This window comes from Podarcis tiliguerta, assembly GCF_965153285.1.
Source record: "Podarcis tiliguerta genome assembly, chromosome: 9".
Lineage (NCBI taxonomy): Eukaryota > Metazoa > Chordata > Lepidosauria > Squamata > Lacertidae > Podarcis > Podarcis tiliguerta.
The window spans coordinates 21464364-21477985 of NC_139542.1; the positions used below are offsets into that span (position 1 = coordinate 21464364).

Sequence of the window (13622 nt, forward strand, 5' to 3'; positions counted from 1 at the left end):
ATCCCCTCTGTTTTTCTTTAAGAAATTGAATGTTTTAAACTGTGGGCACCCAATGCCAAATGCAGTAAATGAAAATGAATTTTGTAGATTTCAAGAAAACTTAACTTCACTTGCATATTATTGGGTCCCCACCGCAGGATCACATTCACCCAGTGCTATACCAGCTGCACTGGCTCCCAGTGAAGTACAGGATCAAGTTAAAAGTGCTGGTTTTAATCTTTAAAGCCCTATATGGCCTAGGACCCTCGTACCTAAAGGTCCACCTCTTCTGGTGTGCCCCATGGAGGACCTTATGGTCTGCTAAGAACACCACCTTGAAGATCCCGGGCCCCAGGGAAATTAGACTGGCCTTGACTAGAGCCAGGGCCTTTTCGGCCGTGCCGTGGCCCCAGCCAGCTGGAACGCTCTCCCATAAGAGACCAGGGCCCTGTGGGATTTGACATCTTTCTGCAGGGCCTGCAAGATGGAGCTGTTCCACCAGGCCTTTGGGCAGGATGCAGTTTGACTTACTTTCCTTTGTATAAAACAAGCTCCCAAACTGCTCACAGGTCCTTGTATGATCAGTGGAAACAGTTGGTCCTGGCAAGTATTAGCCACTCACAATTCCAACCTGATAATTGCCACCTGCCCAGATTTAACTTGTCTGAATTAATTCTAAGATGTAGTTTAATTAATTGATGTCTGTTTTTATGCATATTGTGTTGTTTTTATGATGTTAGCTGCTCTGAGCCTGGCCTCGGCCGGGGAGGGCGGGATACAAATAAATTATTGTTAATAATAATAATAATAATAATAATAATGCATTAGGGTTTCTGGTTTGGGCTGTAGTCATCTCAAAGCTTGTGTGTGTGCATGTGCATGGGTGCATTTTCACAGTAGAGCTTCTCTGCCATGGTTCTTTCCCCTGACTTACGCATTCAATCCTTTATGGGTGGCTGTAAGAAGGCGCCAGTCACAGGCAAAGGAAGAGGTGCCATTTCAAACCAAATTATTTTCCTCAAATGGTTATTGTTCACTTGGTATCAAGCCACTGTTCCATCTGCATTACAGCAAGGATGAGGAATCTGTGGCCTTTCAGATGATGCCGGACTATACATCCCATTTTCCCCAACCAATGGCCATACTCACTGGAGCTGATGGGACTTGTAGTCCAACATTATCTGGAAAGCTGCAGGTCCTCCACACCTGTATTATAGGCTGTGCCTGATTTGGGGATGGGGGAGAACTTGGATTCAGCCTGCATTTAAAGATACCCGATTCACACTTTCTGAAACAAGACGCAAACTGAAAGACAACCATCTTTTGAAATTCACACTTCCCCGAATCCTGGAACTCCACTCAGTAGTTTGCAGTAGGAGATTTTGTTCCTCATTTGTTAACCTGTTAGGAGCCTATTGCCTTGAAAACAAAAGCGGGCACACCTTAATTTGTTTGGTTAAATCTCTCTTGCTTAAAAAAAATGCAGATAAAGAAGAAGTCCAAAGAAAACGACAGAAGCTCATGCCTAACTTCTCAGATGGTTATGGCGGAAGTGGTGCAGGTGCAGGAGGTGGTGGAATGTATGGAGGAGGAGGAGGAGGAGGTGTTGGAGGCGGTGCCGGATCAGGTAAAAACAAATGACAACTGAAGTGACCAATGAGATGCACATTTTTGAGAGGTTCTCCTTGACTAGTGAAATGCCCATCATTATGAGTTTTATAGGGACACAGGTGGTGCTGTGGGTTAAACCACAGAGCCTTGGGCTTGCTGATCAGAAGGGTGGTGGCTTGAATCCCCGCAACAGGGTGAGCTCCCGTTGCTCAGTCCCTTCTCCTGCCAACCTAGCTGTTCAAAAGCATTCAGTGCAAGTAGATAAATAGGTACCGCTCCAGTGGGAAAGTAAATGGTGTTTCTGTGTGCTGCTCTGGTTCGCCAGAAGCAGCTTAGTCATGCTGGCCACATGACCCGGAAGCTGTACACCGGCTCCCTCAGGCGGTAAAGTGAGATGAGCACTGCAACCCCAGAATCGTCCGCGACTGGACCTAATGGTCAGGGGTCCTTTTACCTTTACGAGTTGTATAAGGCAGGTGACTTTATATGCTGCAAGGATTCTTGGTGGGTGCTATGCATCTCCTGTGTTTCTGCATACAGAAAACTCTCTCTCCCTTATGTTCCTTGATCCCTGTATGATCCTTTTCTAATCCAGGCCAATATCGGGATTAGGGGAAGAAGAAAAAAAGCTCCTGCTCTCATCACCAGTTTCCCCAAGTGCCAAGCTTTCTCCTTGTAGAGGATGGCTAAGCCCTAAATTGGCTGTGATCCACAGGATAAACCCATGCTTGATACTGGGGGTTCCTGTATTGTCTGCTGCTCCCAGATACAGTGGGGTGGATTCTTTAATATCTTTTGATGGAAGTATATTCCTGACGTGATTGCTGGTATGATCATTTCCTAAGATTGACTCCCATTCTTAAAGTTGCATAACATGTGTTAACTGCCTTGAGAAAAGAGTTGAGAAAAATTTAATGGAGCTGCTCAGTTTGTTTGTTATTTTAAAAAGAGACTGTTATTTATATCCTACTGTTTCATCCATGGAATGGAAAGAGAAGCATGTAAGAAGACTTTCCAAGCTGCCTATTTAAAACTGGGCATTTTATTGGTTGTTGGCTAGTGAATACTTTTTGTGTATTTATCTGGGAAGCTTCAATTAATGTCTGATCTCTCTCTCTCTCTGTGTGTGTGTGTGTGTGTGTGTGTGTGTGTGTGTGTTTTCTTACTGTTTTTAGGGTATGGATACCCATCCTATGGGTTTTCTGGTTATGGGCATTCAATGCACTTCCATTCCAGCACAAACAAGACTGGTGCAGGAATGAAGCATGGTAAGCATCAAATAGTGTTGGGGTTTTTTATTTTTAAAATATGTTGAATTTAATTAATTTAATTTAATGCATGCTTTAATAACAAAATAAGTATCACTGCTATGTAGTATTTAAGCAACATGAACTGGATTTCTCATATGATGATTGGTTTTATATATTTTATTACAACTACTATTTAGTTGCATCCATCTACATTGTCCTTTAGAAAGAACTGGTTTGATAGGTCTCTACCACAAGTGGCTTCAAATCTAAAAATATAGACAAGGGAAACCAAGAAGGGGTGGAATGGAGACAGAAGAGACGGGAAGAGTGTGCAAAGATTGTAACTACATGTGTTAGACTTCATTATACTCATGAGAGTATTAGGGTGGGTGGACACAAAGTGTTTCACAGATTAATAAATTCCCATTGTGTGAATTTCCAAGAGTTGGGAAATATTATCAGATGCCTTTTGCTTGTACATGAGTTTTCTCCCAATTTTAAGCCTGGGCAGGTTGAAGCTGTTTGCAAATACATACTCTGATACTGAATTCTGTTGTTTTATTGTTAATAATAATAAGTTTTTTTTAATTTTGTTTTGCTTTACTTAATTGGTATGGGAGGGGTAAGCTAATACTGATTACTTCTCTTTTAAGGACTGTCAAATGGCATGCCAAAAAATGATGGTGAAATCTGCTGCAACAAAAAACGCAGTGTGAAATTCAAGGAGAAAGTAGAGGGTGATGAGAAAAGCAAAACCAGAACTAGCACAACTCCCAAAGAAGTTGAAGAAGATGCCTTACCATGTTATGATGCAGACATTTGTTTACAAGGTAACTGGCTTGATTTTGTACTAAGCTAGGAAGGAGAAATTTGGGTCAGGCTTGAACTCTTATGTACTTTGAAAGTGGCCATGTCTGATCTGTTTTGGAACTAGAGGGAGAGTAGAGCTACTTCTGAAGCTCCCCATCATTCTTCTCTTGCTCAGATTAAAATCTGAGCTGAAGGAGGATTCCTAGCAGGGAGGGAATCCTGGAATCATGTAGTTCATGCGATAGCTGTAAGGCTCTCTTGGAATTGAATTGCTTGGAATTGAAACTTTTGTGTTCTCTAGCAGCAAAGTTCTGATCAGTGGTTGTGACTGAACTGCGCCTGATTGGTGCCCTGATACATTTTGTGTGTTTTCACCCTCCAATAGATGGTTTGTTTTTGGAGAAGGCCATGGAGTTAGCGAAGCGTCATGCAAATGCCCTTTTTGACTATGCAGTAACTGGAGATGTGAAGATGCTACTGGCTGTTCAGCGCCACCTTACAGCTGCCCAGGATGAAAATGGTGACAAGTAAGTCTGGGACACCAAAGCCCTCTTTAACATGATGGAGGACAATTTTGCATCTGATAAGAAATTCCCTTCAAGTTCCTGAAAGTTTTCTAGGGGGAGGGAAAATCCTCTCTTTAGTCTAGAATTCTGTGCATGCTTAGCTTAGAGTAAATCCTACTGAATTCAATGAGATTTCCAAGTAAACATGTGCACTGCTGTTTTTAACCATTCTTCCTGTGTGATAAATGTCATATTCTACTCATGAGATGATGCAAGAATGGAAAGTAGAAGTTCCAAAATGAGGATGCATTCCAGTGATTCATTGTAGGTGTTTCTCATTTAGAAACAGAAGCAAAATGATTTGACTCCCTTTTGACTTCTGGAGCAGATAAAATCCATCCTGGCCCTTTTCCAGCATTCCTGAAGAATTCAGGCTCTTGGAGTTCTTTCTCTTACAATTGATTCCAGCCAACTTCTCTTGCACAAAAACAGCTGTGCAAGGGGAGTGTTGAGACTTGCTTTTACTATCACCATCCTTTGAAAATTCGGGAGGTTCACTCTTCAGGAGGCCTACCAAGTCCTGTGATGAATAGCTCCAACTTCCCAGGCTACTCCATTAAAGTCATATCAGGATGTGGTCTCAGAAGTAGGATGACTTGCCACAGAGATCCTTGTCTGAACCTCTAGAGCAAGAATGGGGGCCAAATTTGTGGGCCAAATGCGGTCCTCCAGGCCTCTTTACCTGGCCTCCAGGCCACACTCTTCCTGAGCTTACACCCTGTACCAGCCCTGCTTCACACTGACCTCTGGAATGAGTTGAATGCTCTTACTTGACTTCACGTAGGCTAGAAAGGGGTGCATGTGTATAGGAAGTAGCCTACTGTACAAAGATAAAATCCACATTTATTGCGCTGCAAACTTTGACCTCTGGCCCTGGCCGCCAATGACATTTGCCTCCCTAGAGTTAAACAGGTCCCTCACCCCTTCTAATGTATCCCCACTACCCCACCCTCCCCTGTCATAATTTATTCCTTGTACCAGCCTTCTACAATTATGCTTGCCATGGCAAGCATAACAACACCATCCAGTGAGTGTGATGGGCAGCAAACCTTCCTTGCAATTTTTTGAAGCTGCAGGATCTTCACATCAGCTTCCTACCATTCCCCACCCCATTCTTAGCTTCAAGGTTGGCCTGACCCTTGGCCAAGCTTCTTGACTTCTGCTCAATGGCCGTTCTCTTAAGAACTGCTGCCATGTATCTGCTAAAGCCTGCACAGTCCCTGCTGATCTATTTCCTGTGGGAAAGAGAAGCAGGGCAGATTCTCCTTTAGCTGCTGCTCCACAGAGGGACCAGTAGTTCCATGACTGTGCAATGGCTGATGCCTGCACATTCCCCACCGCTTTTCTGTGGGAAGGAGAAGGGGGCAGACTTCTTCAGAAGACAAACTGGATAGCTCAGTTGGTTAGAGCGTGGTGCTGATAATGCCAAGGTTGCAGGTTCAGTCTCCAGACAGCTGCATATTCCTGCATTGCACGCGGTTGGACTAGATGACTAGATGAGTTGCTTCCATCTCTACAATTTTATGAACTCTGAGCCCCTTTCCTGAGCAGCGTCTGAATTCCTCCACTTGGCTTTGCAAGGACTTCCTTTGCTCTTTGTGGGAAGCACTTGCACCCACCAAGAGGAAACTGGCTGTCACAGTTTTTTGCTTGGATAGCAAAGGGCAGCCCCAAATTGCATATCCCTGTTGTTTACTCCATGCTTTGGTCCACCTGATTGCAATGCTCTGGGGAGGCAGTTCCCTCCTCTAAGATCCAATGAGATGTATTCCAGAGGAAGCCAAAAGGCTTAGGTGCAGGGTTTAATTATCTGTTGCAGAGGTTTTCAAACTCCCTTTTTTCATGGATTGCTTTCCACACTGATTCATCTGCTGAGGGACCCCTGTGTGTAGGTAGAGGATGCTGCAGACTGATGAGTGTGCTAGAATGCACACTTAGTTCATGTAGGTTGGGCCTCACTGTTTTACCCCATTTGAACTGAGAGTGCACTCGAGAATATGCTGACCACTTCGGTGTGGCAAGGGGATTGTGGCAAGCTATGCTGTCTGCCATAACTGTGTTCGTTGAGGAAACCCTTGATATACTTCCAAGGAACCTATGGGCTCCCCAGTACATAGTTTCGGGAAATCAGTGGTCTAAACTAGAACTTCACAATAACTCTCCAGTGGGGCCCATGATGTGCATGTAAAAGTCCAGCTCCTGGAATGCCCAGATAGAGGAGATCCTTTTTCTGAGAGACAGCTACTGCTAATTAGAGAAGACAGTAGAGAAGGCAAGCAAGACGTCTCTGACCAGCCCACTTCAAGCTTTGATTCAGAATCTTGCACAATCCTGTGTTGGCTGCTACCCTGGGTTTCTGCTCAAGCCTTATCCCACTGACTTCCCTGGGTCCATCCCTGTAATATCCATCCAACAAACTGCCAGTGAATCTCACCACTTGCAGCGTGGGTTTCTTCCCTGAACACACTCTGGGACAAGGACGGGATGGGAAATTCCCTTCTCTGAGGAAGTATTAGTATTAGTCAGCACATCTCCGCCTAGAGGGATATGTTGCAATACAACTGTGGCTCTGTAGAGCAAGGAGGAAAGCATTTGGTAATAGGTTTCAGCATATCTATTCTCCAAATTAAAATCTAGCACATTGTCCAAGCTCAACCTCTATGTTCCAAGGTTGTATTAAATTTTCAGGGAAGCTGTGTTACATTCCTGAAATTTCCTTTCACCCTGAAAACTCAGCAAAGTATAAACCTACCTAAGCATTTTCCAGAGGTAGTGCAGGACATTTTAAAAAGTTGTCTTGTGTTCTGTGTGTGTGTGTGCTTAAGTTATTACAAGTATTTTAATCAATTTACAAGTCATACAATACTGTTGCTGACAAAATTGATTTTATCACAGCGGTGATCTAAAAATACCAAATAGCTAAAACTTACAAATGGTATCGAACTCTATGCTATTCAGTACTGATTGGGAAATAAAGAAAGCATGCAGGATACAGATGTAGACATGGGCTTACAATGAAAAGCAATGTAAAATAAATGCTGCTGTATTTCATAGTGGGAGCCTTGATTTCTCCTAATGTAATTGCTGACCAAATTAAGACAGCATTCTGCTGGCCAGTCTTTATGATACTCACTGGTGTCCCAAATGGCTGTAAAATAACCTGTTACAGGAAAAGGGTTTTTGCAATTTATAATGCAACTTATATTAGCTGAATGACTTCCACCTAAAAAAATAAGTGAATTGCTTTAAGGTGCCAGATAATTTCTAGCCGTTTCTGAGCAATTGCAGTGCCAATAGAAGACGGGTTCAGCTCTGCCAGCTGTAATATAAGCTGACCCACCCCAATAATTTTAGCAGCATGAGTCCTAGTCACATTGTGGGGATGAAATAGGAAGTTCTTTCAAGGTAGATTTCTCTTGTTGCTGTTCATTCTGCTCATGCAATGCAGAACGAAATGCAAAAGCTCCAAATTAATTGTATCCACGCAGGCCAAATTCATACATTATCCATAAATGCCAGTTGAGCTGTTACAGTTCAGCTAATTTCAGCGCTACTTGGGTACCTTTCTAATAGAAGAGATTGTGTGAGTTGGGCCATCCAGCCTCCATGGCTATTGCCCTTTGTGAACAAATGGAACTTTCATGTTCAAAGGAAGCTTAGCTGAGTATGAGATTGCCAAACAGCAAACAACATGGAATTGTTACCATCTTCATCCCCTGCTTGAAAACTGCCAGGTATCTGCCCGGCTGCTATTGGGGACAGAATGCTAGTGTAGTCATATCTGACTCTGATCCAACAAGACAGCTTTTTACAATTCAATTATTTATTTAATTGCGGCATTTGCATTCGAGTTCTCTGGGTGGCGTGCTTCAAATTGCTAACATTCTGTGTGCAAATACACACACAGAGAAGCGTGCACGCACACAGCACAGATTAAGTGATAAAATTAAACAAAATACAAGTTTAAATCCTTTTAAAAAGCCAAAACTCGACAGTCCAATTAAAAAGCCCTTATGGGGCCCCTAAAAAGCCACAAAGAATGGGTCAAAAAGACTTTGCCAGAAACTGATAAGAATGCAAAGGAGGTGCCAGGTGAGTGTGTCTGAGGAAGGCATCTCACAACTAGGATGCTACCATACCAAAAGGCTTCTCCTGTACCCGCCTGCCAGGTTTCGCTGGCAGGTGAGTCATTGTAAAATGGAGTGAAGCAGCACCAATACCATTCTCCATGCATGCCATAAATACCTCTTTCCCTATCTGTTTTACATTGTGTAGCTTAATATGTATATTTCTTTCCCCATCCCCCTTTGTTCAATATCAGCGTACTTCACTTAGCAATTATTCATCTTCATAAGGAGCTGGTGAGGAACCTCTTAGAAGTGGTAGCAGATTTGAATGCTGATGATGTCCTCAATGTGAGAAATGACCTTTATCAGGTATGGAAACCATGGGGAGGACGATCCTCTGCTTTAGCATCTTTTGCTCTTACTTATGACTCTTCAAGAACCACGCAATGTATTGCAAAATTCAGAGAACGGCAAATTTCAATGGATGCACATGAACCTTGTTTTGGAAAGAGCGAATTAGGTCGATTCGCCTTTAAACACATGCTGAATTCAGTTTCTCCTCCATCCCTACCTGTGGAATGCTTTGACAGACACTGCAGGGAGGCAATGCCATGTCAAATGACATGGGTGCCAAAAAGTCTAATGAAAGATGCCTCAATATTTAATCTCTCTGACTGCTCAACTCATGTGAACCAACCCAAGTTACCTTTTGTACTCATTGTAAAACAGAGATGAGGAAAATGTGTATTTTTGCCCCACCCAACGTGGGTGATGATCGGGGATTATCCTTGTTTTAAGTAAGACAAGGGCGTATTGAACATTGATCAGGTTAATCTAGGGAAATCCTCTTTTTTCCTATTTGTATTGCATTTGTTTGTTACATTTAAACTCAGCCTTTCTATAAAAAGATGCCCAGGGTGGCTTACAAAGTCCAACAAATAACACTACAATAAATAGCAAAAGGGAAGTGTGTAAGAATCGAGTTAGAGCAAAAAAAAAAAAAAATTTAATTAAAATTATCAACTAGTTGGGTGGCACTCAGCTAAGTTCTATTCAGAGTATACCCACTGAAATTAATGTTCATGAGTACGTTAGGTTAATTAATTGCAATAGATCTGCTGAGTAAAACTTACCTGAATACCAGCCAATGAAGTAAAAAATGCAGATTAAAATGCATAGCACATTGTTATGTGGACGTTTTGCTTGGTACTGGGATTTTATTTTTATTTTTTAACAGATTCAGTGCACAAATGGTGTTTATGATTATCACTGCATTTGGGTGATTCCTGTTTTCTTTTCTTTTTGCAGACTCCCTTGCACTTGGCTGTTATCACAAAGCAGGCAGGAGTGGTGAAGGACTTGCTTAGAGCTGGGGCCGATGTGAGCCTCTTGGACCGCTATGGCAACTCGGTCTTGCATCTAGCAGCGAAGCAAGGAGACGAGAAGGTGTTGAGTATGCTGCTTAGCCACAAAGAGACCTCTCTGATGAGAGATCTTCCTAATGGGGAAGGTAGGCAAATGACACAGAGCAATTATGGCTATACGTCTCTCAAACTCTGTAGGATCATACAGAACATAGCATTTTATCAGTCACTTCTTCAGGACAGATGTCTGATTCAATCCCAGTGTTGTCAATCGACAGATGGGCTGTTGCATCAAAACACATGCAGATTTCTTCCAGATGCATGTTTTATATACTGTGCCATCAGCGTACATGGTGATTTTCCGAGTTTTGTACATAAACAGCAGCAGCAAACCAAAACTATAACAGGAAGTCAGGCTTCTGCCCTAAAGCAGCTTGCAACCTAAAGTCAACAGTGGAGAAGAGCAACTGCAGGAAGGGAGTGGCAGAATCTTTGTGTCAATCTCCCACACAAATAACCAGGCAGAAGCTGCAGAAAGCCACGTAACACTGCCTCTCAACTTATCTCCCCTGCCCCTATTACTTTTTGAAAGAGAAAGCATAAGGGTTTTTTCATTTTAAAAATGTTGCATTCATAGTCCTTGCTTCCAAAAAAATGTTTATTTATTAAACTTAGAATTGTATAGTTGGAAGGGACCCCAAGGGACTAGTCCAGCCCCCAGCAATGCAGGAATCTCAGCTAAAGCATCAATGACAGATGGCCATCCAACCTCTGCTTTAAAACCTCCAACGAAGGAGAGACCACAACATCCCGAGGGAGTCTGTTCCACTGTCAAACAGCTGTCAGAAAGTTCTTCCTGATGTTTGGATGGAACTTCCTTTCTTGTAACTTGAAGCTATTGATTCGAGTCCTACCCACCAGAGAAAGAGAGAAGAAGCTTGTTCTTTCTTCCATGTGACAGCTCTTGAGATATTTGAAGATGGCTATCATATCTCCTCTCAGTCTCCTCTTTTCCAGGCTGAACATACCCAACTCCCTCAACCGTTCCTCATAAGGCTTGGTTTCCAGGCCCTTGATCATTGGTTGCCCTAGTCGCTTGTCACTCAAAGGTCTCCAAGCGACTGGGAGAAAAATATGCAATACTTAATACCGTAGGGGGAAAGCGGAGGGGGTGGAATTCTATAATATGTTAATGTTTCATGTAACATCCATGGGGGGGAAACCAAGCTGTATAAATAATAGCGAACAACATTAACAATACTCAAATGATAAAGAAAGCAATACTCTGACCCACTAATTTAGCAAATAAACAAAACCTCCGCTCCCCCCTAGTCCATAAAACATGCCCAAAGCAGTTATATCTGCAATAGAAAGCACAAAATAAGCAACAGAACCATATAAAAATTAACTAAGATCCATAAAAAGTAAAAATACAAGGCAGTTTGAAACATAATTTATATTAAATGTGCAGATTGCAACACAGAGCACCAGATAAATATGGTTCAAAAAGGTTTGCCTCTCCACCCCACCAAGTACCATGCTGCCTGATATTGGGAGGGTGCTATTTGAGTCACTGTTACCTACCATTCCCATTTACAGGTGTCATGGCGTTTCAGCTGAAACTTCAGTGTTTTTCAGTTTCTCACTAAGAATGTTCTTTTTATGGGTGTTTGGGGACATGGAAGCACTTGCAAACGGAGCTTAGCTCCAGCCACTTCCCCCAATGACACATGTAGTTTTTAAAACTTAATACCTACCTACATGAGGGACGCGGGTGGCGCTGTGGGTTAAACCACAGAGCCTAGGACTTGCCGATCAGAAGGTTGGTGGTTCAAATCCCCATGACGGGGTGAGCTCCCATTGCTCGGTCCCTGCTCCTGCCAACCTAGCAGTTTGAAATCATGTCAAAGTGCAAGTAGATAAATAGGTACCGCTCCAGCGGGAAGGTAAACGGCGTTTCCATGCGCTGCTCTGGTTTGCCAGAAGCGGCTTCATCATGCTGGCCACCTGACCCGGAAGCTGTACACCGGCTCCCTCGACCAGTAAAGCGAGATGAGCTCTGCAACCCCAGAGTCGGCCATGACTGGACCTAATGGTCAGGGGGTCCCTTTACCTTTACGTTACCTACCTACATGCTAATGAACTTAAACATGGAGGAGGGGGCTATCGAGGTGCTACTAGCCATGATGGCTATGCTCAGCCTCCACAGCAACACCAGTTGCTGGAAATCACAGGAGGGGAGAATGCAAGAGTTCAAATCCTGCTCTCGGGTTTCTTACAGGCATCTGTCTGGCCACTGTGAGAATAGGAGGCTGGACTAGATGGACCATTGACCATGGATCACCAGTAGGCTCTTCTTAGGTTCTTAATATTCACTTATTTTTGCTGTCACTGTACAAAACAAGTTTTAAAAGAAAATGAAACCAGCTGCTATGGTAATCTCTCTTACCCCTACTTTTCTGACATGCATCCCAAAACTGTAGGCCTTCTCCTTTCATGAATTACCACTCCCAAATCATGAGAAGCTGAAACCCAGCCTCCCTTTATTGCCCAGGTTTAGCTTTTCTGCAGCTACTTTTCAGAGCCTGAGATCTCGTCGCACTATTCAGTTGCTGTACTGTTCTTCTTTATTGCAGGGCTGGCTGTTATTCACCTAGCCGTGATGGCAAATAGCGTGTCTTGTCTCCGGCTGCTCATAGCTGCTGGTGCTGATGTCAACGCCCAAGAACAGAAATCTGGCAGAACTGCCTTGCACCTGGCTGTCGAACAAGGAAATATATCCTTGGCAGGTTGCCTTCTGCTTGAGGTGAGCTTCGTGGGGGCCAGAACCACTTTGTTTTCCTGGCCAATTTTCCTTGCTTCCTAGGTCAACGTTGGCAACGTGCAGCCCACAGGTCATGCATGGGAATAATGTCACAGAAGCATTCTCTGTCATCCCAAATGTTCACTGATGACTGCTCTCCCACCCCTGCACATTGAGCAATAAAAAAAACCAACGAGATAACTCTGCTTTTTCGAATGAGATGAATGTAGTATAAATGCATAATTATTTTTAATTCAACAAAAAGTCTCTCTGACTTGTCTTTAAGCTCAAGGTTTGTAGACACAACCCACTAAAAGTTTTCCTTCCTCTGATCTTGGATACTTGCAGTGAAATCCTACATATAGCTACTCAGAAGTCCCATTGAGTTCATCGGTACTTACCCCCTGGTAACTGGGAATAGGATTGCAGCTTTAAATGGATTTGACTGATGCATTCTAAAGCTATTATTAAGAGCCTGTGGCAGGGCTAAGAAGCCGAACCTTTAGAATACAATAAAGTTCTACAATCTAAAAATTGAGTTTTAGATTCTGTGGTGACCTTTCATTTGTTTACTTATTTTGTTAGCAGTTACTGACATTCACTTTCATCTAGTAACACATGGAGAGCAATGTATATTCTGATGGGCCTGGGTATTTTGGAAATGAATATCAATTTATATTTATACTGGCCTTTTACCAGTTAAAAACAGTAAAACCTGCATAAATGTGTGGTCACATTTCACCAATAATTTAGTGTTGCATTAGATCTGGAATGGGTGTGTGCATATGTATATTTTTTTTATTATTATTATTTGCAAAGCATTTGTTTTTGCAGCTTACCATCCAAGGTATTTTTTTTTTTTACCATTCTGTTAAATATTTTTCTCCACATTATTTATCTTTCCTGCTCAATGTACATTTGTTTAAATAAATGTGAGTAAACACTTAACTCAGTATTTAATTACCAGAATTCATCCAATACTCTTTTTGTTCACTTATTCATTTACATATGGCTTCATTTCGACTCTAAATTCAGCACTCTTACGTATCATTCTCACACAAGTCCATATACAAAAGTAAATGTTCATCCCAGGTCATGAGGCCTTGGAAGCTCTTTCTTTGAAGCTGGCCCAAAATTGTGTAGAGGCATCAAAGTATGGTCCCAGTGTGCAT

At 42.6% G+C, this 13622-nt stretch overlaps 1 protein-coding gene across 1 annotated transcript in view; it reads left to right on the forward strand.

Moving 5' to 3' along the window:
- Positions 1–13622, forward strand: part of NFKB1 (nuclear factor kappa B subunit 1) — a 67225-nt gene that overhangs the window by 44675 nt on the left and 8928 nt on the right. The window contains exons 12-18 of the mRNA XM_083456760.1: positions 1466–1606; positions 2766–2858; positions 3494–3670; positions 4036–4177; positions 8538–8652; positions 9592–9793; positions 12284–12453. Of these exons, the coding sequence (XP_083312886.1) occupies positions 1466–1606; positions 2766–2858; positions 3494–3670; positions 4036–4177; positions 8538–8652; positions 9592–9793; positions 12284–12453 (1040 nt within the window). The remainder of the gene's footprint in view (positions 1–1465; positions 1607–2765; positions 2859–3493; positions 3671–4035; positions 4178–8537; positions 8653–9591; positions 9794–12283; positions 12454–13622) is intronic.